Source organism: Microcaecilia unicolor, chromosome 6 (assembly GCF_901765095.1).
Source record: "Microcaecilia unicolor chromosome 6, aMicUni1.1, whole genome shotgun sequence".
NCBI classification, from domain to species: Eukaryota; Metazoa; Chordata; class Amphibia; order Gymnophiona; family Siphonopidae; genus Microcaecilia; species Microcaecilia unicolor.
The window spans coordinates 249,352,477-249,378,392 of record NC_044036.1 but is presented as its reverse complement, the minus strand read 5'-3'; the positions used below and the strand labels follow the sequence as shown (position 1 = coordinate 249,378,392).

At 43.4% G+C, this 25,916-nt stretch overlaps 1 protein-coding gene across 11 annotated transcripts in view; it reads right to left on the bottom strand.

The window, feature by feature from the left end:
• EHMT1 (euchromatic histone lysine methyltransferase 1) overlaps positions 1 to 25,916 on the bottom strand; it is a 698,071-nt gene that overhangs the window by 122,192 nt on the left and 549,963 nt on the right. For all 11 annotated transcript variants that reach the window (XM_030207091.1, XM_030207089.1, XM_030207095.1 and 8 more), the window contains 4 exons: positions 13,335 to 13,489; positions 6,118 to 6,285; positions 5,401 to 5,545; positions 4,971 to 5,048 (listed from right to left, as the gene is read on the bottom strand). In XM_030207091.1, the coding sequence (XP_030062951.1) occupies positions 4,971 to 5,048; positions 5,401 to 5,545; positions 6,118 to 6,285; positions 13,335 to 13,489 (546 nt within the window). The remainder of the gene's footprint in view (positions 1 to 4,970; positions 5,049 to 5,400; positions 5,546 to 6,117; positions 6,286 to 13,334; positions 13,490 to 25,916) is intronic.

Here is a 25,916-nt window from a genome sequence, read left to right as displayed (position 1 = left end):
TACGTTTCAAATGCTTCCCCTGTATTTGAGACAGAAAGAAGAGAAAGTGTTACATCGGATAGTGCAGAGGTTCCTTTGGAGGGGCAAGCGTCCGAGACTTCCCATAAACACATTCCAAAAGCCCAAAACGCATGGGGGTATGGGCCTTTTGAACATTAGGTACTTAACTATATCGAGCGCTATGAGGCACATACATGATTGGCTAACAGGGCTTCTCGGTGACTCTGGTGGAGTCCTCTGTCTCCCCCAATATACATCTTAGCTGGCTGATGCACACGATGAAAAAGATAACAGAGATAGAGATTTGTAAAAATCCTCTTTTAATTGTGGCCAGGGCGACTTGGAGATGGCTGTGCAAGAGGCACGGTTTCTCGGCGAGAGCCACCCCTTTTTTGTCGCTATATCGGAACCCAGATTTCCCAGCTGGTACAACATTGAAGGCGTTCGCACATTGGCGATTGAAAGGAATTCATTATCTATATCAATTGGTGGATGAAGAAGGAAAGTTGCTATCTTTTACAGATTTACGGCAAGAATATAGGTTACCAGCTAAAGACTTTCTCGCATAGGCCCAGATAAAGCATTACGTCATCTCACTGGGCTGGATTAATCTATGTGAGGATGTGCAGGACACGATCAGTACTGCGCTCAACCTGGGATCTCAGAATGAAGTCCCTTTGAGGTTTCACCACAGATACTTACTGGACACCACAGAGGACTTGGATTACAAGAGATGGGCGAAGGCGTGGTCTGCAGAACTGGCGGTTGAGGTGACAGGAAGTTTAGTTCAAAGTTTTATACTGTCTATTCTGCATAATTCTCCATTCACCAGGTTTTGGGAACTACAGTACAAATTTGTGTTACAAATGTACATGTCACCCTATAGGGCGTATAGAGCTGGACTTGGAACCACAGGGGCATGTCCTAAATGTGCAAAGGACCCGGCAACTCTAGGACATATGTTTTGGACGTGCCCGCGGGTGATTTGTTTTTGGTCACAGTTGCTGGAGGAAATTCGGACATATTGGACTCGGAAAGTGCCGTTGCAGCCACTGGTTCTATTTGACGTATACAGCTACACCAGGCCCGCCCCGCCTGGATTCCGAAGGTTTCTTCAAAGAACAATTTTAATGGGGAAAAATACTATACTATTGGGTTGGAGGGAATTAGGGGGACATTTTCTGAACCAGTGGAGAACACTCATGATCGAGCTGATGAAGCTGGAGAGGTGTGAGATCAGAGATCTTACTTCCATGGAGGGCAGGCGCTTGCAGCAGACATGGAGTAGATTTTAGGACACGTTACAGCCAGCGGCGAGGAAGAAAATCTTTAAATAATCAAGCACCACCTTCAATATATTTCTTTAGAGTTGCCTTTAATAAAGGGGAGTGGGGGGGGGGATATATACTTGACATGCTGTAGTTCTAATGGTGGTTCTACCTGTAATGTACTCAATGGGAACATAAGAATAGGTATATTTACAAGGGTAGGGGTTCGGAGAAAGAAAGGGGGGGAAGGGGAAAAGGGGGGGGGAGTACAAGTTCAAACTTAAAGCCCACCTCTTTACCACTGCTTTTGACTCCTAACCACTGCTCACTTGCCCTGTCCTTTTTATCCTTGCCTCTTTATTCCTTTACCCTTAATTGTTCTGTCTGTCTGCCTGTCTTATCTAGATTGTAAGCTCTTTGAGCAGGGACTGTCTTTTTTGTGTATGGTGTACAGCGCTGCGTATGCCTTGTAGCGCTATAGAAATGATAAGTAGTAGTAGTAGGGAGAAGGGAAAGTGGGGAGGGGTGATGCCGTACTGAAAATGATGAATAACTCATGAGTGATGACTGGATTTATTTTATTGTTGTTTAATAAAAATACTTCAACATAAATATGCAAAGTAATTTAACCAAAAAAAAAAAAGACAAATGAAATTGCCTATTCAACCTCAAGTTTACCTTTCCCCAAGTTTGAATGCAATTTCCAGTAGGTAAGATACACCAATGAAGTTTTCCTATCCTCAGCAGGTCCTCTCTCAGTATCTGCCACGTTCCAAGACGACATGGCAAATCACTCTCTAGGAACTGATGGTGATGGAAACTACCTCAGCAAGGGTGTAGAGAACAATGTACTGGAATTTATTCTTAAAGATTTGGGACTTCTACATGGATTTTATGTCACAGAGAGCACTTAGCACTGTGGTGGATAATTAACAGAATAGCTCACATATGATTCTGTATTTGCCAGCCCTTTTTCTAGTTATATTATCCTTTGTTGCTGGTACCTTGAGAAAAGTATGGGTTGGATTTGGGGACAATATTAGTGAACTCTGTGGTAGTGACAGCGTGATATGTATGAGAAACACTATGCATTATGTCTACAATTCTTTGTACAGTTTATGGGGGAGGGGATTCATCAAGCGGCATTAGGGCTTTAAGTCGCGTTAGTTGTCCTTAATGTGACTTAACAGCCCTAACGCCACTTTTCTAAAAATACCGTGACGATATTTAAGTTGCTCATCTATAATACCAGAGAATACTAATAAGGAGACCATGAAGTGAGAAAATTAACCTAATACAGTTCTGGGTGATAAACTAAAGATAATAACACTCATATTAGATTAGAGAAGTTCTCAGAGTCTCCAATTCACCCAAAACGAGGCTCACCCTTAGAGGTGTCACGTTTCAACGTGAGCCTCGTTTTAGGTGAATCTAATACGAGTGTTATTATCTTTAGTTTATCACCCAGAACTGTATTAGGTTAATTCTCTCACTTCATGGTCTCCTTATTAGTATTCTCTGGTATTATAGATGACCAGTTGATTTAGTCCAGAGTATTTATTGGGAAGTGTTTAGATATTTAAGTTGCTGCAGGTTAGCGAGTAATGAGATGCAAAATATGCAAATGCATATTTTGAATCTTAATACTACGCAAATACCCTAACACAACTTGAAGTGATACACTGCAAGTCACATTAGGCCCTCCAAAGCACAATAAAGTAACTCCGGCTTTTTGCTGGGGTTATTTTACTGTCCGGGAGTACGGCGCCACAAAGCCACGGCCTGAAGCTCTGGGTCCACCCCCTCCCCCCTGACTTAAGGTCCCCCTCAAGGCCCACCCGCCCTCCACCCCATAGTGAGAACGTTAGTGTTCACTGGTGGTGAGGGGGTGGGGTGAAGGGGTTGGTCTGAGGGCTGTTCAGGCAGAAGCGACCCCCAATTGATCCTGCCCACTCCAGGTAAATTAAAACGAATTGGAGAAAATTTTTCTTCACTCAACGTGTAATTAAACTCTGGAATTCGTTGCCAGAGAATGTGGTAAAGGCGGATAGCTTAGTGGGGTTTGGACAGCTTCCTAAAGGAAAAGTCCACAGACCATTATTAAATTGACAGGGGAAAATCCACTGCTTATTTCTGGGATAAACAGCATAAAATGTATTGAACTTTTTCAGGATCTTGTGAATTGGACTGGCCACTGTTTGAAACAGGATGCTGGGATTGATGGACCTTTGGTCTGTCCCAGTGTGGCAATACTTATGTACAGGTGCCGTTTTCCTACGGGCGCCATTTGGAGGACGGCACCTGGAGAAGACAGTGAGCAGGAGTGATTGGGCATCGTTCATGCCTGAAGAGCCCCCAGACCACCAACAAACACTAAGGCACCAACTATGAGCGGCTGGGGGGGACCTTAAGTCAGCTGCAGGAGAGGAGACCCAGAGCTGCAGGCTGGGAGCATCAGGCCAAGCAAAGGTGCGGCCTGATGTTTCCAGACCACGGGAATAATGCTCGCAAGTAGCGTTATTCTCTTGGCCGGGTTTCAGCAACATGTGGTACTGGGGTCCCGCAGGTTGCTGAATCCTGTGGCATCAAGATGTAGAAAAGGGTGAACTTTTACCACACCCCAATAAATTCCCCCCTTAGTGATGTTTAATAAAAGTATTTTTTTTTAAACTTGATAATGATTTCTGTTATTCTAAATTCAGTTGTGGAAGGTGTGTAATCATGATGAAAGTCCGAAATGTGTGTTTCTGCCTTTTCTAAGTGAGCTTGGGTGGTTTGTCATCCTGTGCCTCAGGACGCCCAAATGTAACAGGATAATTATAACAGTACTTTCTCTTTGCTTACTCCATCCCTTTCCCTCCTCCAGAAGCTTTCATACAATTCAGGAGCCACAAATATACAATTCAGCTATTGAACCCAGGAATGTTTAAGTTTACATGAGTATAACATTTGTCCAGCAATTTGCGAGGAGGCTGTAGAAATCAAAGACCTATGTCTTGATTTCATCAGCCCTAAACTGTGAGTTGGGCCCCAAATTGGGTCACAAAGCCCATGTTTCAGGTTGAGAAATGGGTGGGCTCTATATTGAAATGTTATCGGCTTGCACCTCCATGGGTTGCATGCTTTCTGTGGCTGTAATAATGGGGTTGCAGCTACAGAAAGCTTGAGAAGCACTGGTCCATGTCGTCATTCACTCTTTGATTCTGAAATGAGCTCCACGACTAAGTTTTGGTTTCCACTTTTTTTGATTTTGTCTGTATAAATGGCTTTCTTAAAATTAAATTTTTTATGTTATATGTCACTGTCAACAAAGTTATTATATATCATATGTCTGAAAATAAAACCAGTGAAATTTTTGAAAATGTACATTTTGAAGAAAAGGAATAACACATGCCTTCAGAAAAGGATGCCTAACGTAAAAGCCAGTGTGTCATGAATGTTCATATGCTGCCTATGCAAATCCTTATAAGGCTGGTACGTTTGGAGACAGCAAGGCACAAAAAATCACTAACTACTCCATCTGAAACATGAAAAGTGAGCATCAGGGCATAACTTGTATTTTGTAAAAATAAAACAAAAATTACAATAATTATGTAATTTTAACTTCAGTCTTCTTTGCTACCTCTGGCACATGACTGCCTTCCCACTTCGAAACGTCAACCATGAATGTAAGCATGCCTCTTTGTGTGTCTGTTTCCTCACCTTATCATACCAGCAACGCATACTAAGTTGCCCACACATGCAATTACTCGACGAGCAGTCATCTATGCATACGCAGTACTGAAAGAAAGAAAACCAAGAAGTTACACATTACCATTAGCAAAAGAATATATTTACTAGACTACGGAAACCTCCCTGAACATGATTGAAGAGTAGGTAGTACTGAGACCCAGCCATGGAATAGCAATGACCATTACAAGCATGCTGACAGAGCTGCAGTTACTAATTCCAGAAGTTTAACAGACCTTGAACAGGTTTAAATGGCACTACACATCTCATATTGACTCTGTAGTGACTCAGTGCTGAGCTCTGGTACTCTACTGCCATTTTCCCACTGGAATATTCTGACAATGGCTTTGGAGGTCTACAGGATGGATGAACGTGAAAAGGGCTAAACAAGCAACTCTTTTACCTGTAGGTGAGTAATGTTTCTATCAACATTCATGGGCGAGGTCACACAGTTTTGGGAGACATATTTATAGTTGGTGGGGCATGGCTCACTGTCCACAGAATTCACACATGGAATTGGTATGCGTTCATAACCTCGAGCGATGTCTCTGTCAAGTACAGAAGAAATAAAACATGTACTGTACAAAACCAGACCACTCTCAAAGAAACATCAAAAAAGAAACAAGTAAGGAAAGTGATTACATCTGTGATCTCAAATTAACCTATTCTGTCTAAACTCTCTTCTCCAACTTCACTATTTACAAACTTGCTATGAACTCTGGCAGCAGAAATTATGGGGACAATGTTCAGCACCAAGGCTGTCACCAGTTAACCAGATAGCTATCTGGATATCACTCCTGAATACTGGTGGTGCCTAGATAACTCCCAGACCCGAATAATCACTGCTGATCCAAGGTAAGGGCAAGCACTAAATACCTGGGTCTGATTTAGTCAGAGGTAGCCAGCATTTAAGGAAATGCTGACACTGTTAGTTGAATAATGTCCCCTATGATTTTAAAGGAAATTCCTCTCACCTGTGTTTTGTCTCAAGTCAATATCACCTATATAGAGCAACGATGTGTGTGTTGACAGCGCCTTATCAGTATTGTTTATGATTAAGGTTGAGAGGCAAACTCTTCACTCCAATGTACTAGAGAGCAAGCCTGACTGAGTTTCTTACCTGTTCACAGTCTTCTCCACTCGGATAGGTTTCTCCATAGTAGTTTCCCTCAGTGACCTGTTCATCTGTAAAGCCACCCAAACCTGAGAGTTCAGACTGGAGCACTCAAGTGGTGTCTCTCCCTCCTTGTTCTTCATATTTACATCTGAGCCACGGGACAAAAACAACCTGGAGGGTAAAAGCTACAAATAAAGTAACTGGAAATTCAGCCCCAGAACCTATAATGCAGTGCAGTGAGCAAAGATACTCATAAAAAAGGTTGTACTTAAGTCATAATAACCTATGCTAGTGTTTCCCATATGGAAAAATTATCTTATTTGATCACTTTCTTTCCTTTAATCCAACCAGAGCAGTCCAGACCAATGGGTTATGTCCATCCACCAATGGAAGGTGACAGAGAAAATAGTTCCAGTAATTCACCCCTTTAAGAGTATAGTGCAGCCTGAAATGCTCAGTATGATGAGTAGCCAAGCAATTGTGCTCTGTACTGCCACAACACAAGCCAACTAAAGGAGATATGGAAGCCACCTGTGCCCAGAACAGTATACCAGGGAGCTCCTGTGTCACCAAGGCCCATCCATAGACCCCAACTAGGGGAACAGCGCGAGGCGACTCCCACATGGCATGTACTCTCTGACCTTCAGACCCTTCTCCCCTTAACTGGGGAAATGGGTTGAGGCTCAACTAGAATTAGGAACTACACGTAGCAGTTATAGCAAGGACACACCAAAATGAGGAGTTGATGACAAACTCCCATTGCTGTAGCGATGACAGCAGTAATCATGGAAAGACCCAGAATCAGAACAAACAACAAAAGGCAGGCGTCTGGACTGGTCTGGTTGGATTAAAGAAAAGGAAATTATCAGGTAAGACATAATTTGCCCTTCCTTGTCATCCACCAGATCAGTCCAGACTAATGGGATGCAGCAAAGCAGTGTCCCCATCAGGGTGAGAGAAACTCAAGAACCAAGGTCCTGGGAGACGTACATCGAAAGACTGGGAGTCCCCAAGCGAAGGCACGGGCAACCCTCGAAAGAGGCAGCAATGTCACCGAGAAATGGACTGAACCCTCTTGTACACCAAAACAGACCTTCCAACCTTGAGAGAGGAAGAAGATCAACCCAAGAAGCTCAACACCCATAGGCCCCAGAGAGTCTAGGAGGTATGGCTAAAAGAGCTCCAGGAATTAGCAAACCAGTTCCAGACACTAGCGCCCACAGGAAGAGGGGATGCCTGCCCCCGACCACAGCTGGAAGGGCATTTCAGAGGGGAACAACTGTGATTCTTCAACCCAAGGAAGGTGCAAACCACCATGCTAAGAGGAGGAGCAAAAACCCTTGAGAAGACAAGGATATGGAATTGCAATGGAGGAGGAAACATGGAGAAACAATCCGATCTCCCCCCCCCCCCCCCCCCCCCCCCCCCCCGGGCAGCAAATAAAGAAAGAGAAATATGCACATTCCCCCAAGACAAAGACACATTCAAGGACATGGGATCACAGCCCATCAGTGGCAACCCCCAGGAGGAACTACCAGCCATCGGCAGATGGAAGGCCAACGCAGGGCAAAGTGAGACTCTTGGAGAAGGAGTAGAGCATAATTTCAAAACATGAGACCTTCTTACTGTAACAGAAGCCACACCACGCTCAAAAACTACATGAAACTCTGGCCAACCCAGAGATGTAGACAGAATCTAGAGCCAGAGACAAAGCTACGTCCCATAGGAAGCGAAATGTGTCTGGCTGCAGTAGCCCAGAAGCACATAAATTCTTGCAAAGGAGCCCAGGAACGAGAGATAGAAACAGGAACACCCCAGTCTGAAAGATAGAGCTATGGTGATCCCGTGCCTAGTCCTCCGAATTGGCGCCTGGGAGATCAACCAAAAATGGAACAAAGTTCTCCAGGCCAATGAAGAGCCCCAATCTATGAACAGAGATGTAGCCACACACCACCTACAGAGATGGGGCAATACTACACGCACTGGAACAGGTCCCAGGCCATGATGCAGAGGCCGAGAGTGAGCCCCGCTTCACCTAACAGAGACAGGTGCAAGAGCCCCCGAAATAGACAAGACCCATGCTGACTAGACAACACATGAAGAGAATGCCACACCGTTAAGGAAGGATGGATGTTCAACAGCTAGAGATGGAGCCAGAGTAGATGGCATGTGCCCCGACCAGAGCTGGAGCCAAGCTCACCAGCCAAGTCACAGCAAAGCCCGATGGCCAGAGCTGGAGTTAGGCTCACTGGCTAGTGCCAGAGGTAGGTGTGATAGACAAAGCCTGAGCGAAGGTCAACCGACAGAGCCGGAGAAAGGCTCGATGGGCACGCTAGCAGGCAAGGTCAGTGCCAAGCAAGGCTCGATGGCCAGAGCATAAATCAGGCTTGGCCCTATGGCCAGAACCGGAGCTAGGCCACACTCAATGGCCAGAGCCAGAGTTAGGCTAGGCTCAAGGGCCAGAGCTGGAGTCAGGTTTGATGGCCAGAGCAGGAGCCAGGTCTGATGGTCGGAGCCAGATTTATGTCCAATGGCCAGAGCTGGAGCTAGGTCCAACGCAACCAGAGCAGAAGGCAAGCTCCACAGTCAAAGCTAGAACTAGCCTCCAAGATGGAAGACAGAACCAGGAACCGTGGCCACCAGCAGAGCGAGGCTCTATAGCTGGATCTGAGAATCAGAGCACATAAGGAGCAGGAGCTAGGTTCAAAGCCAAAGCTAGGCTCTACCACCCGAGGTGCATCTAGGATCCACAGCAAGAGCAAGGTTCCACAGCGGCTAGAGCCAGGCCTCACAGGCGGAACTACAGCCATCTGTACAGCCAGAACTGGACAGAGATGAACAACCAGAAACAAACGCAAGCTCTGCCACCCGAGCTGGAATTAGGCTCTACAGCCAAACCTGGAGCCCCGGTCCAAAGGAGAATGAGGCTTAACCGAAGGAGATGGAGCCACCCAGGACATCCAAAGCCACAAGCATTTAGAAAAGGTGCTGTGTCCACCTCCAGAAGAGAACACTATCTGCCAGAAAAGGATCCAGGTCCAGAGGTAAGGATTTGAACTTGGATCCCTTGAATTACAATCCCCTGCATTAATCAATAGACTGCACCTCAGAGTGAGCCAAATTCTGCAGGAAAAGAAAAACCGTCTTGATCGCAGGCAGGACCACTGAACATAACCAGCTTGCATACAAGAGGAATGCAGGCAGTAGTCCATGGAGAAGGAGACAAGCATCTCACCATGAGGCCACAAAACGTATACTGAGTATGGTCCAGAAGGTACTTCCTCTACAGGCAGCCAATGTAAAAGGGCAGGAGGACTCTCGTGAGTTTCTTGAAGGAACTAGCACCAAGCACAGTTAACCTGGCAAGCACCCCCTGTGACAGCCAGGGCCCAGCATGAAGGCACTGACAGGAAAGCATGTATGAGGATCCCAAAATGAAGCCCAAGAGTTGCCCGGAGGCAAACAATGAAAGGCAGTAAAGAGACCACAGAGGCCAACAGGGAGGCAAAACGTGAAGGCAGCGGATTGAAAAGTTGCAATCTGTTCTTCAAAAAGGCGGCTCTCAGTGATGCAACTCCAAAAACAGATCCCTAAGGCATCGAGGAGTCAAAGTCCTAAGCGAACGAAATAAGGCCGCTGACAGGTTGCCCCCCACGACCCTACCTAAGAGGGTGTGCCAAGGCAGCCTAGAAGCAGGTCACACTGACCCGCAACAGGAAGGCAAGAACATGGTGCCTGAAGCAACCAGGCAAACCACTGAGATGGAAGGCGACCATGCCGAAGAAAAGGATGTCCGCCAAAAACTGATGCAGGGCCAAAAGTTAGCCTCAGAATATCTCCTAACACCCGCACTCCGGGCAGGACAGGAGCTGAGGGGGTGGGGGGAGTGTAGAATTATGAGCACAGTTATGCACTATGGAATGGGTTAAAAGGCCAGAGATTGATAAGTCTGTGTGACTTTGGAGTATCAGAGATTGATGAGCCTGCATGATCTCTGGTATTTATGATACCCTTATGGGCAAGGCAGGCTTGGGAAAGAAACTAGTATAAACAACAAAAGAATGTTGTCTAGCAGCTTAAGGGAACCAGATAATAATCTGTGAGAAGGATAATTTCAAGAAAAAAGTCATGTAAATCATTGTCTGAAACAAACGATATAAGCAGCTGAATCAGAACAGTATTTCAGAGATGTAGACAGTGAACATCTCTTTAGGTAACTGTACTGATCTCTCATGAGAAACTATTAATTGTATCTGTACTTGGTAAGCACATAAAAAATATACTTTCTCATATGCATGTAGCCTTGTTTCTTTTATCCTCCCAAATAGTGGATGGTTGGTATATGCTAATCTGGGAAGGGTATAGGGGGCAAAACAGGAGGAAACCTGTATCACTGGGTGTCACCCCAGCCAAAACATGAGGGACCCAGCACCACCAGGTTATCATCCACACCCTGCAGGAAAGGCCAAAACATCAGGCATAACCCCTGCTCAAATGAGAGCTGGACAAGCCAGGTCAGGAGCCATCAGCTAAGCACCAGCCAGGAGCTGCACAATCCGTCCACCATCTGCTAGGAGACAAAGAAAATATTGAGAAATTCCAGGCTGCACGATACCTTTAAGAGGTGAATTACTGGGAACTATGTTCTCTGTCTCCTTCCGCTGGTGCACGGACATACCCCATCGGTCTGGTGGGTGATAGGAGATTTTTTATTTTTACTGCAAACCCATTCAAACATGCAAAACATTTGCATGACTCTAGCCCTATCTTCTTTATATACAAATTCTATATCAAATTCTAGAAGATGCAGCTAACAATGCAGTTGCAGGCAGCACTCACCACTGAGCCTACATAGGACAAGTTATAGCATCATGTCAGCTGACAAGGGCAAACAGCACCATTCTTCTTTTTTTTTCGGGGGGGGGGGGTGTTGCTGCTGTGCATTCTGTAATCCCACAGTTTGAAAACCACTGACCTTTCCTAAATTGATTGCCCTGTTCACAGTTGGATCCTGCTGAGAAACCGAACACAGCTATACTACAGACACTAGATAGATGTGACAATCACAAAGCCAACAATACACACAACAGAAAATAATGTACACATTTGTGTGTGTGTGGGTATATATATACATATACATATGCACATAGACAAAATTATGTTCATTGACATGAAAAGATATAAAGGCAGTTAAGAAATCCCAATAAATAAATACATAAAATAAAGATAAGAGCATCACTATATACGCCTGTTTTGTGCTTACACTTAGGGTATAGCAATCTGATTTCAAAGTCACATTTATCTTGAATCAGAACATATAAAGCCAGCTTGTGGAACACTTATTTGTAAAATGGCCACTATTTATTTTTTTTGTTTGAATCCATTTAGCCTGGTTCCTCTCCTGCTGTTGTAGATCAGATCCAAGCAAAATGGGCAGCCAAGACAAGGAAGTGATAGTGTGGCACAGATCAGGCTGTACCTAGCAAAGAGGAGCAGAATTCCACAGATTTATAAATGTCAGGTTACCCACTGCACCAGCCGGCTCAGTGCTACACTGATGACTAAGTAGTTAGAATAATACTCTCCACTCTAATCATCATCACAATTAAATTGCTCTGAGCATCAGCAATTTCTAGGAAAGGAGGTTAACCAGAGGGTTCAGGTTCTTTCAGAGAACTCAAAGGTAACTATATGCCTTTTTAAATCAAATACCACTATTAATTGCTTGTTTCAAGTAAGAAGGCATGAAAATGTAAAAAATGACTGTGATAACATAGAAGGAAAATACCATCACAGATGATAAGAAGCCCTGATGGTTCATCTTTAATATACACAAGGTTACAAGGATGTAAGGCTCAAACAAATCATCCAGCTGCATAGGCATAACCATATCTGATGCAGCGTTAATTCTATAACCTGGCACCTACACTTAAAGCAGGTCAGAGGCACCACAATTGGCAGTTACCATATAGTGCACTAGGGGCTATTCTAGAAGGTCACACTTAAGATGTTATAGCACATAACTGCATGGGAAAGGCAAGAGGAGTAATTCTGTTGACAAAGCCTAGGCAGACTATGAACGTATCTCCAACTCATTTGCAAAATTTATAGAATACTATACATTACGGGCTTTACATGGTGCACTTAGACACAGCCATTTACACCTGCTATTGATCTGGTATAAAATGTGAAGCCTAAATTTACTATTAATACCCAACTCTCAGACTATTTTACAGCTCCTTTATACAAATTTAAAGGGTATTTTTGTATAAGATCTGTCAGACAACCATATCACCACCATTCAGGCTATACTGTGAGCCAGGCACTTTTTATGGTGGGCAGGCATTCCTCATTGATCCATAAGTTTATTCTTAAACTTTCCAATCATTAACTTATTTAATCCATTATTCAAATTAGCACTTGGCTTTAAACGCAGTATCGCAATATTTTCTTCCTTTGTTTTCTATTTTTCTATTAAAAAACAGTCATCTCATAGAGGTCTCTGAGATGACTAATTTTTTAATAGAAAAATAGAAAACGAAGGAAGAAAATATTCCGATACTGCGTTTAAAGCCAAGTGCTAATTTGAATAATGGATTAAATAAGTTAATGATTGGAAAGTTTAAGAATAAACTTATGGATCAATGAGGAATGCCTGCCCACCATAAAAAGTGCCTGGCTCACAGTATAGCCTGAATGGTGGTGATATGGCTGTCTGACAGATCTTATACAAAAATACCCTTTAAATTTGTATAAAGGAACTGTAAAATAGTCTGAGAGTTGGGTATTAATAGAAGATTGGTATATGAGAAGCCCCCTATAATAAGTATAACTCTGATACCATATAAAGTGGACAAGCCTAAATTTAGGCATGTCAAGTCAGGTTTATACTAGTATCCTGTAACAACATCTTTGTGAACAGATGATTTTACAGAATTGGCACTCATCACACAGTACTGGTGCACCTAAATAGAGGTGCCAAGTTCTAATATTGTCCTCTTAATGTACAGAGGAATCACTGCAGAATTCAGATGGCTGCCTTACATAATGCAAGCAAAGGAAAGCTTTGGCCCCAGCTTAAAATTTTGCCCAATTTCTTAAGCTTTAGGGCAAAAAGAAAAAAAAATAGAAAATGGTCAAGGAATCAGTATCTTCAAAAAACAAAGGTCTTTAGGACACAGCAAGAGTAATGTTTCATTCTCTGAAAGCACTCTACTTACACCACACATTCGTAGCGGTTCTCTCTGGCTGCAATGTGCAAAGGGGAGTCCCCATGAATGTTCACTGCATGTATGTCACACTTGGCTGCTAGTAGGATCTCTGCTATTTCAACACTTCCTGAAAAGGCTGCCCAGTGCAAGCAAATATTTTCCTCCTGTAGGAAAAGTAAAATTAGGAAAATGTTACAGGAGATACTTTTTACTGCATTCAACCTCCACATTGTCACTGAGGCTCACTTTCTTTGTTTACTCCACTGTGTATTCAAGTCCACAAGACATGAGATGGTATAGTAGTGTAATACACAGACTGGTGGTGTCTCAAAAATTTGGACATATCACCCTTGCTCAATTCTTGGCCCATGGTCCACAGATTTCAAATAATCTGGTTTAAGTGGGGAGTGTTATAAAATGTCAGCACCCAGATATCTTTCCCATATTTACTGATCCCAGCAAGTGCTCTTCAGAAAGTCACATCACTTCCACACATTCTCTAACACTCATTCCCTACACTCGCAGTTGGAAAGCATATGGGTGGAGATGACTACATCTTGCTCCTAACCCTGAAGTGGATATAACCCAAGGTTTGTAACGTTTTGATCATGCTGAGATTTAAACTGTAACTGGTAACATGGTGCAAAGTTCACAAGAGATTACTTAGAGGCCTGTCACGGAATGCCTAGCATCCACCTGGGGATAACCCTGCAGCTACCTAGAGGGTCTGTCCCCAGTACTGCTCAGGCCTGCCTGCACCTGTGCATGTGCTTTACACCAGCCAACCCTCCACCCCTCATACTAGATTCCACTTGCCTCTCAGTGAGCCTCCTACCCAGAAGTTATTTCCCCGGTGGTTTCCAAGGAAATTGGGACTACAAACCCAGGGGTCCCACAGTTCCAAGACAACCACCACAGACCCAAAACACAAACCACCAGGATTCTTAGTTAGTCCAGGACAACAGAGCTGATAAACTAATGGGTTTATCATCAGAAAAGCAGAACAGTGAATGATATAAAACAGATGGAAAAACAACAAACAATAACAGGTAACTGAATAAGGATCAATGTTAAAACTATCTAAACACTTTGTTACTACCTGGGGAATTTCAGGAAAATAACTGCTCACATGTCTTGAACAGGGCATCAAGGAAGAGATGTTTTGTTTACCATCTGCACTCCCTAGCTGAGACTGGGGAAAATCAGTACTTCCTGGCTGGATTTTGAAATCCAGGGCCAATCAGAGTTCAGAGTACCAACTTTGAAAGTACCTGGCCAATGGCACTGCAGGTTACCTTCCTACTGGGCTTAAACTGAAAGGAAAACAGTCTTCACTGCAACAGCTTTGAAACAAAACACAACCACCACCTGCTAGTCAAACAAGAAAATACACTGCATGAAAATATTAATACAATTCACAGGCTTGAAAACCTCCTATTTCACCACAAGGCCCTTTTAATAAGCTGTGCTAGTAAATGGGTTTAGCATGTCCTAATGGGGGAACTTCCAGTGCTCTAAGCCCATTTCTATTATGCTAGTATGGCCGTAAAATATATTTTTTTTCTATCTGTTGAATTTCTGGCTGCATGCTAATCGGGGCATAATGTGTGCCAGAACAAAACGGAGCGGAACAGTGATCTGACACTTTTTTGGGCTCCAGAAGTGACATCATTACCCATGACCCCCCCTCCCCCCCGGTGGTCTCCCTTTTGTCGCTTCTCTAATCTGCAATGGCATCTCTCCCTCTCCATCAATCCTTCCTCCCCCTCCCCCCCCCCCCCCAGTATATCTTTTCAAAGCTGTCTTTTCTTTTAGAGGTTGCCAGCAGCAATTCACAACGCACTGCTTATGCCAACATCAGGGCCTTCTGTCTGACACTTCCCGCCTATGTGGAAACAAGAAGTGGGTGGAGTCAGACGAAGGCTCTGATACTGGAATGAGCAGTACATTGTAAATCATTACTCACTGCTAGCAATTTCTAAAAGAAAAAGCTTTGAAAAGGTATATCGGGGGTGGTGGGGGAATGGCATCACAGATTAGTGAAAGGACAGGATTGAGAGATGCTGGACCATGGGGGTGGGGGGATGGAGGAGAAATGCAGGACTGATGGTAGGCTGGGGGAGGAAGAGAAATGCGGGACTGATGGTGGGTGGGGGGAGGAAGAGAAATGCAGGACTGATGGTGGGTTGGTGAGGGGAGAAGAAATGCTGGGCCAATGGGGCGTGAAGAGAGGGAGAAGGAAAAATGCTGGACCAATGGTGTGTATGTGTGTGTGTGGGGGGGGGGGGGGGGGAAGAGGAACAATTCTAGACCAATGGGGTGGCGGAAAGCTGGACCAATGGTTGGTGGGTGGGGTGGGAGAAGGAGAAAAGCTAGACCAATGGTGGATGGGTGGGATGGGAGAAGGAGAAAAGCAGGACCAATGGTGGGTGGGTGGGGTGGGAGGAGAAGAAAAGTTGGACCAATGGTGGGTGGGTGGGTGGGAGAAGGGGAAAAGCTAGACCAATGGTGGGTGGAGTGAAGCAGGACCAATGGTGGGTGGGTGGGTGGGGTGGGAGGAGAAGAAAAGCTGAACCAATGGTGGGTGGGTGGGTGGGTGGGTGGGAGAAGGGGAAAAGCTGGACCAATGGTGGGTGGAGTGGGGAAGGAGGAGAAATACTAATAGGAACAGAAGAGAATAATGGGGATAAGAGGAGGGAAGAGACAGGGATCCAAGATATGAAATGGGGAAAGAGCAGGGAGATATTGACTACTGGGGGAAATTAGAAGAATGGGGGAGGGGGTTGAACCGACTATAAGGAGAAGGAGAAGAAAGGGATAAAGAGGGGGATGCTGACTATGGGGTCGGGAAGGAGAAAGAGAAACTACATTGTTGGCCAAAAAAGAGAAGCTGAAGTGCTGGGGAAGGGAATGAAAAGGGGACAGGGAGATGATAGGCTACAAACGTTTTTGGGTTTTTTTTTAAGGGGGGGGGGAGATGTTTAGCTATAAGAGTATGGGGATGGAGAGGAGGAGAGAGAAAGAAAGGGAGATGAGATGCTCAGCTACAAAGGTAGAGGGAGGGGAAATGCTGAACATATTGGAACCAAGTGGGAGAGGATATAAGAGGTTGTCAAGGAGAGAGTGAGATGAGTACAGAGGGTAAAAATGGGAGGGAGGCTATGACAGAAGGGAATAGGAGACTGGGGAAGGAGTGATGTCAGGAATGGGAGAACTAGGGCCTGAGAGGAGGAGATGGAAAGCTGATAGATATGTGAAAAGTAAAAAAGAAGCTATCTGTAGCTGGGCGTAGAGAATGACACAGGGACAAAGTTTGTCTCCGTCCCCGCCCCATGGGTTCTGTCTCTGTCCCCACCCCATCCCCGCAGGTTCTGTCTCCGTCCCTGCAGACCCTGTCTCCATCCCCGCGGGCTCTGTCCTCATCTGCAGAAGCCTCGAACACTTATGATTTTATATTTAAATCTTTTTATTAAAATATAAAAGGAAAAAAATGCTGTGCAACTGTGTATAAATTACAAATAGAGAATAATAACAATGAGCAGCTATAATAACTCTCCTTCCCACCACCACCCTCTACCCTTCCAACCCCAACAATAGGTGATTTCTACTACACCAAGGAATCCTAATTCACACTGTTAAGATGTCCAGGGGTATAAAATACAACCCGTTCTATATGCCCCAGAGGGGAAAAATATGCCCTATAAAGCACTGTTGTGTTTTTTAAATCTGTGGATAAATAAGAAATCATCAACAATCTCAGGATTCAATCTAGCTCTCCTGTCTTCCACAGTTCTTCCTGGAATAGAAGTTGTCTTCTTAGAAAATATGCTGGTAGCAGGATGTACAGGATCTCCCATACAAATTTTGCTAATTGTGGCCAGTATGTTTGCTTGTTTTTCCAAAAAATCAATAAGTACATAAGTAATGCCACACTGGGAAAAGACCAAGGGTCCATTGAGCCCAGCATCCTGTCCACGACAGCGGCCAATCCAGGCCAAAGGCACCTGGCAAGCTTCCCAAAACGTGCAAACATTCTATACATATTATTCCTGGAATTGTGGATTTTTCCCAAGTCCATTTAGTAGCGGTTTATGGACTTGTCCTTTGGGAAACCGTCTAACCCCTTTTTAAACTCTGCTTAGCTAACCGCCTTCACCACGTTCTCCGGCAATGAATTCCACAGTTTAATTATGCGTTGGGTAAAGAAAACTTTTTTTCTCCGATTTGTTTTAAATTTACTACACTGTAGTTTCATCGCATGCCCCCTAGTCCTAGTGTTTTTGGAAAGCATGAACAGATGCTTCACATCCACCTGTTCCACTCCACTCATTATTTTATATACCTCTATCATGTCTCCCCTCAGCCATCTCTTCTCCAAACTGAAAAGCCCTAGCCTCCTTAGTCTTTCTTCATAGGGAAGTCGTCCCATCCCTGCTATCATTTTAGTCGCCCTTCGCTGCACCTTTTCCAATTCTACTATATCTTTCTTGAGATGCGGCGACCAGAATTGAACACAATACTCAAGGTGCGGTCGCACCATGGAGCGATACAACGGCATTATAACATCCTCACACCTGTTTTCCATACCTTTCCTAATAATACCCAACATTCTATTCGCTTTCCTAGCTGCAGCAGCACACTGAGCAGAAGGTTTCAGTGTATTATCGACAACGACACCCAGATCCCTTTCTTGGTCCATAACTCCTAACGTGGAACCTTGCATGACGTAACTATAATTCGGGTTCTTTTTTCCCACATGCATCACCTTGCACTTGCTCACATTAAACGTCATCTGCCATTTAGATGCCCAGTCTCATAAGGTTCTTCTGTAATTTTTCACAATCCTGTCACGAGTTAACGACTTTGAATAACTTTGTGTCATCAGCAAATTTAATTACCTCGCTAGTTACTCCCATCTCTAAATCAATTATAAATATATTAAAAAGCAGCGGTCCTGGCACACACCCCTGAGGAACCCCACTAACTACCCTTCTCCACTGTGAATACTGCCCATTTAACCCCACTCTCTGTTTCCTATCCCATGACCCTCCAATTTCCTCTGTAGCCTTTCATGAGGTACCTTGTTAAACGCCTTTTGAAAATCCAGATACACAATATCAACCGGCTCCCCTTTGTCCACATGTTTGTTTACTCCTTCAAAGAATTGAAGTAAATTGGTCAGGCAAGATTTCCCCACACAAAAGCCGTACTGACTTGGTCTCAGTAATCCATGTCCTTGGATGTGCTCTGTAATTTTGTTTTTGATAATAGCCTCTACCATTTTCCCCAGCCCCGACGTCAGACTCACCGGTCTATAATTTCCCGGATCTCCCCTGGAACCTTTTTAAAAAACCAGCGTTACATTGGCCACCCTCCAATCTTCCAGTACCACGCTCGATTTTAATGATAAATTGCATATCACTAACAGTAGCTCCGCAAGCTCATGTTTCAGTTCTATCAGTGCTCTAGGATGAATACCATCCGGTCCAGGAGATTTGCTACTCTTCAGTTTGCTGAACTGCCCCATTACGTCCTCCAGGTTTACCGTGAAGTCATTAAGTTTCTCCGACTCGTCCGCTTGAAATACCATTTCCGACACTGGTATCCTACCCAAATCTTCCTTGGTGAAGACCGAAGCAAAGAATTCATTCAATCTCTCCGCTACGTCTTCATCTTCCTTGATCGCCCCTTTTACCCCTCGGTCATCCAGCGGCCCAACCGATTCTTTTGCCGGCTTCCTGCTTTTAATATCTTTGTAAGCATCACTTAAACATAAACAACAGTCCAGTTCAGTAACAGGCTTCAAAGTAGAAAATGACACAGGGACAAATTTGTCTCCTGTCCCTGTGGGCTCTGTCCCCATCCCCACCCCGTCCCCTCGGTTACTGTTGTTTCCCGTCCCCGTGTCATTCTCTAGCTGGGCATCAGTTCATAATGTCTGCAGGGCGCTGCTAGCATTGGTGGACTGTCAGCAATACACCTCTCCAGCACTCTTAGTTAGCTTAGATGCCTCTAAGGCCTTTGATCGTGTAGCATGGTCCTTTCTGTTTGATACTTTGGATCATATTGAGATTAAATAGGTGGTTTTTAAGTGCAATCAAAGCACTTTGCGCACATCCTATGGCCTCTCTTCTTATTAATGGGGTTTAGTCACAGGTTTTTTCAATAGCAAGGGGCACTAGACAGGGGTGTCTCCTATCTCCCCTGCTTTTTGTACTTTCCCTAGAACATTTACTTTGCACCCTCGGGGGGGAGGCAGAGGTAGGTGGCCTGGAGGTGGGAACTCACAAACTAGATTTTGATCTTTTCTGATAACCTATTCCTTATCCTCATGGACCCTTAGCGCTCCCTGATGGCGGTGATTGAACTGATGGAGGAATATGGCTTTCTGTCTGGCTTTCAACTTAATCTTGATAAATCTTATGGTCTACTGGCCCTTGCTTCTGTCCGGTCGTGCTGGTTCGGAGCGTTCCCTTTGCACTGGACAGCAGGTAGTATCAAATACTTGGGGGTACATCTTCCTGTGGATTGGCCCAATTATATTCCCTTAACATTAACCCTTTATTGGAGGATGCCAGGTCCAGGTTAAACAGCTGGAGGGATTATCCCCGCTCATTGTTGGGGAGAATTAGCTTGTTTAATATGTTCCTGGCCCTAAGATGGTTATATGTATTTCAAATGTTACCGTTATATTTATATATCTATATGCTACATCTTTGCTTTACCCTTCACTATCAATTAAAATGTTCTATTACGTATTGTGTTGACATTGTAAGTAGTGTATCATGCCATACTTTGTACTATTATTTGAATAGTTTTACTGCTGTAATTGCCTATTGCTCATGTTTGGTCTATTCTTACGCCTTGAGTGAATTCCTACAAAAAGGAAATAAATAAATCCTAATAACTAAATAAATAAATATTTAAGAGTAAAAGAAGAAAAACTGTTAAATTATTGCAAAATTATCTCTGGAGGGGCCATCGCCCTCAGCTCTCACTCCAGACGGCTGTTTTGCTGCGAGAGAGGGGAGGCCTGGGGCTATTAAGTTTACATTGCCTATCAGTTGTGGTATTAGTCATATAAACAACTGGTTCCGGAAAACTGAATATTTTACATGCACAGCCTTGGATTTTGAGATTTTGGGACCGGTTCATCTCAGCTATTAACTACATGTGCCACCGACAGCTTTGCCCCAAGATCCCTAAAGAATATGTCCATTATAGGCCATTACAGATGGTGTGGAACTGGCTTTGTCGATTCCATCAAATAGACCCTATCACAACACCGTTACTGGCTTTGCGACATAAAGCATTTCCTCCGAGCACGGACTCTAAGCTATTTGTGATTTGGGACTCCAAGGGCATACACTTCCTTCTATAAGACGATGGCATGCTCAAAGGGTTTGATTCTCTGCATGAAGAGTTTCATTTCTAGTACAGCAACTTTATTCCTATTTGCAACTTCAACATTACTGGACTACTTTAAATAAGGCTCATCTCACAAGCAACAAGTATGAGACTCTGGATGAGGCTTTAACGCTGGAATCCCAGCATAAGATCCACCTGACATTCCATCACTGCCATTTAAAGGACTCTGCTGTTCCACTTCAATTTGCTCAGTTGGAAAGAGCTTAGGCTGAGGACCTGGGCTCTCCCATTCTGGAGGGCAGCCTGCTGTCCAGACAACGCAGGTTGGGACCTTACAGACCATATTCCTTATTGGGAATTACAATATAAAAATCAACCTCAGACTTTATTACTCTCCCAAGCGTGCTTGTTTAATGAAAATCTGCTCAACGTCTGCTTGCCTTAAGTGTGGTCAGTTGAATGCCTTCCTGGGTCATGTGCTGTGGCAGTGCTCATCTGTACAATCTCTAGCAACGGGTTCTGGCCTTTATCACCAAAATCTGGTCCTTGTTGGTCCTCTTACAGTCAAGTCGGTTTCTTTGCTGGGCAACCCTGATGATACTGAAAGCAACCCTTTCTTCCCGGTCATCAGAGAAAGCCCTATAGGAGCAATCGTGGACAGAAGCTATGATTCATGCTCTCACTATGAAAAGGCAACGGGTGCAGAGCTTGGACTCACCAGAAGGCCTTAAGTCTCAGGCCATATGGAAACCCTCTTGGTCTACCATGACTCATCATGCAAGAAGAAAGGATTTTGAATTGTTGATCATTTTTTTTCTCTCTGTCCTTAGCCAGCTCTCACGGGAACATGGAGGGGGGGGGGGGGTTGAATGGAGTGGGAAGGGGATGGGACTAACTGACAGGGGAAGAAATAACATATAAAATGCTACGGCCCTGTTTACTAAGGTGCGCTAGCGTTTTTAGTGCGTGTTAACGCTAGACACCCATAGGAATATATGGGTGTCTCTAGCGTTAGTGCTCACTAAAAAAGCCAGTGCACCTACAGCGCAGTTTACTAAACAGAGCCCTAAGTTTGTTATTTTTTTTTATCATCTGTTGTACGATTTTATTGGAATCATTCCATTTAGTTGTACTTGTTAAGTTGGTTTTTCCTGTAACACACTTAATAAAAATGATTTTCAAATAAAAAAAAGAAGTTGGAGAACTGGAATGTGAGAAAGAGGGTAAAATCTGAGTGGACAGAAAGGCAGAAAAGAAATGGAGGAAAGAACGGATATCTTTGTATTGTGTTCAATACATGAGTTAATGAATTTGGTTTTATTTCGCCAGTGTTGAATACTGAATTTTGACTTCTTGGGACTACCACAAATTTCTAATTTGTGATTTGTATTTGCTGAGAGTCTATATGTGCACAGGTGGCAAAATTTGTAAATGATTTGGGGTGCCAGACACAATACAAATAACCCCACCCTTCACATAATGAAGCAGATTGCTCAATATTGGGGGTGCTCAGCACCCACTGGATCCAAAGATCTGGCACTAGCTGTGTTTTGCCTGTGACAGAGAAGTGGCATACTGTTTGCTTGTAGCTTGTGTAGAGATCTATAGAAATCTCACTTGTTCCTTTTCACCAGCAGTAGGTATATTGGCGTTCTATGGCCCAGTGTGATATTCATAGTGTTAACTATTCATAGGTTTGAATCTTAGGAATTAGTGCTACTGTTGTATTACAGTTTTACTACATGTATGTTAGGATGGGATTTGTTTCAGGTTTTGCATTTCACAGTGTGTATGGTAGTGATTTATGTTTCTGTTGCTCAGATGTAAAATACCCACAAACCAGGCTCTAATCAGTATCCCAAATACATATTTACAAAAACTGCTCCAAATGTCCACCACTATTTAGGATGGGAATGTACTCAAAATATATAGTAATTCTTATCCAATAGACCTTAGCAGCACCACTCCGAGCTCTCAAACATCCATTGTTCTAAGCTTTATATGCTCTCTCGTCATTGGTCTTTAATTTAAATTTTACTCGATCATTTCAATCATAATTTCAAAAAAAGTTTTTAACTTAAAGACATCTTAATTAACATCTTTAAGGTCAGATGATCACACGACAGCCAATCACAGCATGGCAGGATCAAAATAAAGAGTTCAACTCGATCTCAGCATTTAGACTGAGCAAAATGACTGTATTTAAAGAAAAAATCCACCTCTGTTCCTTACAATTTACCCATTATAACTATCTTTTACTTTTTCAAAACTATTATTTCACTACTCTACAAATAAAATCAACAGCACAATGTTTCTGTATAACTGCAGAAAATCAACAGCCAAATCATCTGAATGGGCTTTCCATATCTTTCAAGATTTCACGTGGTAATCTACCAATCTCACGTTTGCTTAAGTGCTTAGTCATTTTATGTGGCTGGTAGCAGGAAATATACACTACCATCTTAACTTACTCTCTGAATTATGTATGTGAAATTAATGCTCATGCTGTGAAAAGATGACCTGCTTCAATCTTCACAGAAAGAGTGGTGGATATGTGCAACAGACTTCCAGTGGAGATGGTGGAGACGTGAATTGTATCTCAAAAAAACGTGAAATAAACACAAAGGATCACTGAGGGCGAGGAAGAGATTAGAGAAATTAATAGTTGGTGTGGATGAGCAGATTGGATAAGCCACATGGTCTTTTCAATGTTGCTATGTCTCTGGCCCATTAGGGCTGAGGGCTGGAAGGGAAGGGCAGATGAAGATGATTAAACACTTGGAAGGGATGTCTTAAGAACAGCATGACTCTAAGAATTTCGGCTCAGAAACTGTGTTGCCAACATACTTAGTTTAGGAAAGGGAAGAAATAGTTTAAAAAACAAAATTGGTAACAATGCATGAGAGGGAAGGGAAGGTGTGACTGATTACCCTTCTATTCTCAAAGAACACCTACTTATAGATGAGCAACTCTTCTTTCTCGAAGGATCTAATCTAATCTTGCATTTATATTCCACCAACTTCCCAAGGGATCAAAGTGGATTACAATATAAAATATTAACCAGAATAATTATAACTACATAAGTATTGCCAAACTGGGACAGACCAAAGGTCCATCAAGCCCAGCATCCTGTTTCCAACAGTGGCCAATCCAGGTCACAAATACCTGGCAAGATCCCCAAAAAAGTACAAAACATTTTATGTTGCTTATCCCAGAAATAAGCAGTGGATTTTCCCCAAGTTCATTTTAATAATGGTCTATAGACTTTTCCTTTAGGAAGTCGTCCAAACCTTTTTTAAACCCCGCTAAGCTAACTGCCTTTACCATATTCTCTGGCAACGAATTCTGGAGTTTAATTACACATATAAATACATAAGTTTTGCCATACTGGGAGTTACAATAACAATAAATAGATGAATACATCAATTAAAAAACTATATTAATACATAGGATTAGCCCAGGAGCTTTTTAAATAAATATGTCTTGAAGGAGTGACAGAAGAGAATGTAAGAAGATACAATTTTTAATCCGAGTGGTAATGAATTCAAGAACTCAACCACCTGAAAAATGACTGAATTCTCAAGAAACCTTTTATAATGCACCCCCCTCACTGATGTAAAATGTACTAGAAAGGTATCTTTTGTCCTAAAGGATCTGGTAACACTTGGGAAGAAAAATAACCCCTCTAAATATTCAGGACTAGTGCACCTTCAAAGATCTTAAATATTATGCACCTCAATTTGAAGAGGACTCATGACTATACCAGCAACGGCATATCAGCAATGCAGTAGTTTTCTTCATGCAAACAATTAATCTAGAAGTTATGTTTTATAAAGTTTGAAATGTCACCTTCAATCTGGCAGAAATGCCAGGGTACAGGAAATTACAATAGTCAAGATGGGAAATAACAACTGCCTGGACTAATACCAAAAAATGTTCTTCCAAAAACATAGAGCATATACTACACAGATGACAATTTAAAAAATACTAACAATTTAATTAATTTGGGGTTCAAATAACAAACTAGTATCGAAAATAAATCCGAGAACCTTAGTAGTTCTTTCACCTGAGAGATTCCATTCAAAAGAAGAATCAAATCACAAATTGACTTAGTCATAGAGCGAAGTTACTTACCTGTAGTAAGTATTCTCCGAGGACAGCAGGGGTTATAATGTCACAAGTGTGTAACGCGGTGCCGTGTTGCCCGGTCCAGGCTTTATAACATGCCATAAGAGCTTTTGTGGAGCGTGAAACACGCTCTACCGTGCATGTGTGGGTGCCTTCCTGCCCGTCGCTCGTGCGCAGCTACTGCAGTTAAATACTACAGCAAGAAAAAATAAGAGACAACTCCTAGGGGAGGTGGTAAGGTTTGTGAGAATATAAGTCCTGCTGTCCTTGGAGAATACCTGCTACAGGTAAGTAACTTCACTTTCTCCGAGGGCAAGCAGGCTTACATTCTCACAAGTGGGGTAACCCTAGAATCCAGGCTCATAGAAAAGAACAAACATTGGTCAATTGGACCTCACAATGGCGATAAACCTGAAACTATATACAAACTGAGTGAGAGTGCAGCCTGGAACAGAATAAAATGGACCTAGGGGGTGGAGATGAATTCTAGACTCCAAACAGATTCTGCAACACTGTCTGCCTGAACCGACTATTATGTCAGGCATCTTGCTTAAGGCAGTAATGAGAGGTGGATGTGTGGACTGAAGAATCTTCAATGGAGGCTGAACACAACTGGCCTACCGATGCAGCCATGGCTCTGACATTATGAGCCTTGACATGATCCTCCAGTGTCAGCCCAGCCTGGGAATAAGTGAAAACGCATCTGCTAGCCAAATAGAGATGTGCGTTTCCCAATGGTGACCCCCCTCCTATTGGGATCAAATGCAACAAAAAGTTGGGTGGACTGTCTGTGGAGTCTTGTCCGCTCCATGTAGTAGGCCAATGCTCTCTTGCAATCCAAGGTGTGCAGGGTGCTCTCACCAGGATGGGCATGAGGTCAAGGGAAGAATGTTGGCAAGACAATTGACTGGTTCAGATGGAACTCCAACACAAACTTTGGCAGGAACTTAGGGTGTATGTGTGAAGGACTACTCTATTGTGATGAAACTTAGTATAAGGTGCATCTACCACTCAGGCCTAAAGCTCACTGACTCTATGAGCTGAAGTAAGAGCCACCAAGACAATGACCTTCTAGGTCAAGTACTTCAGATGGCA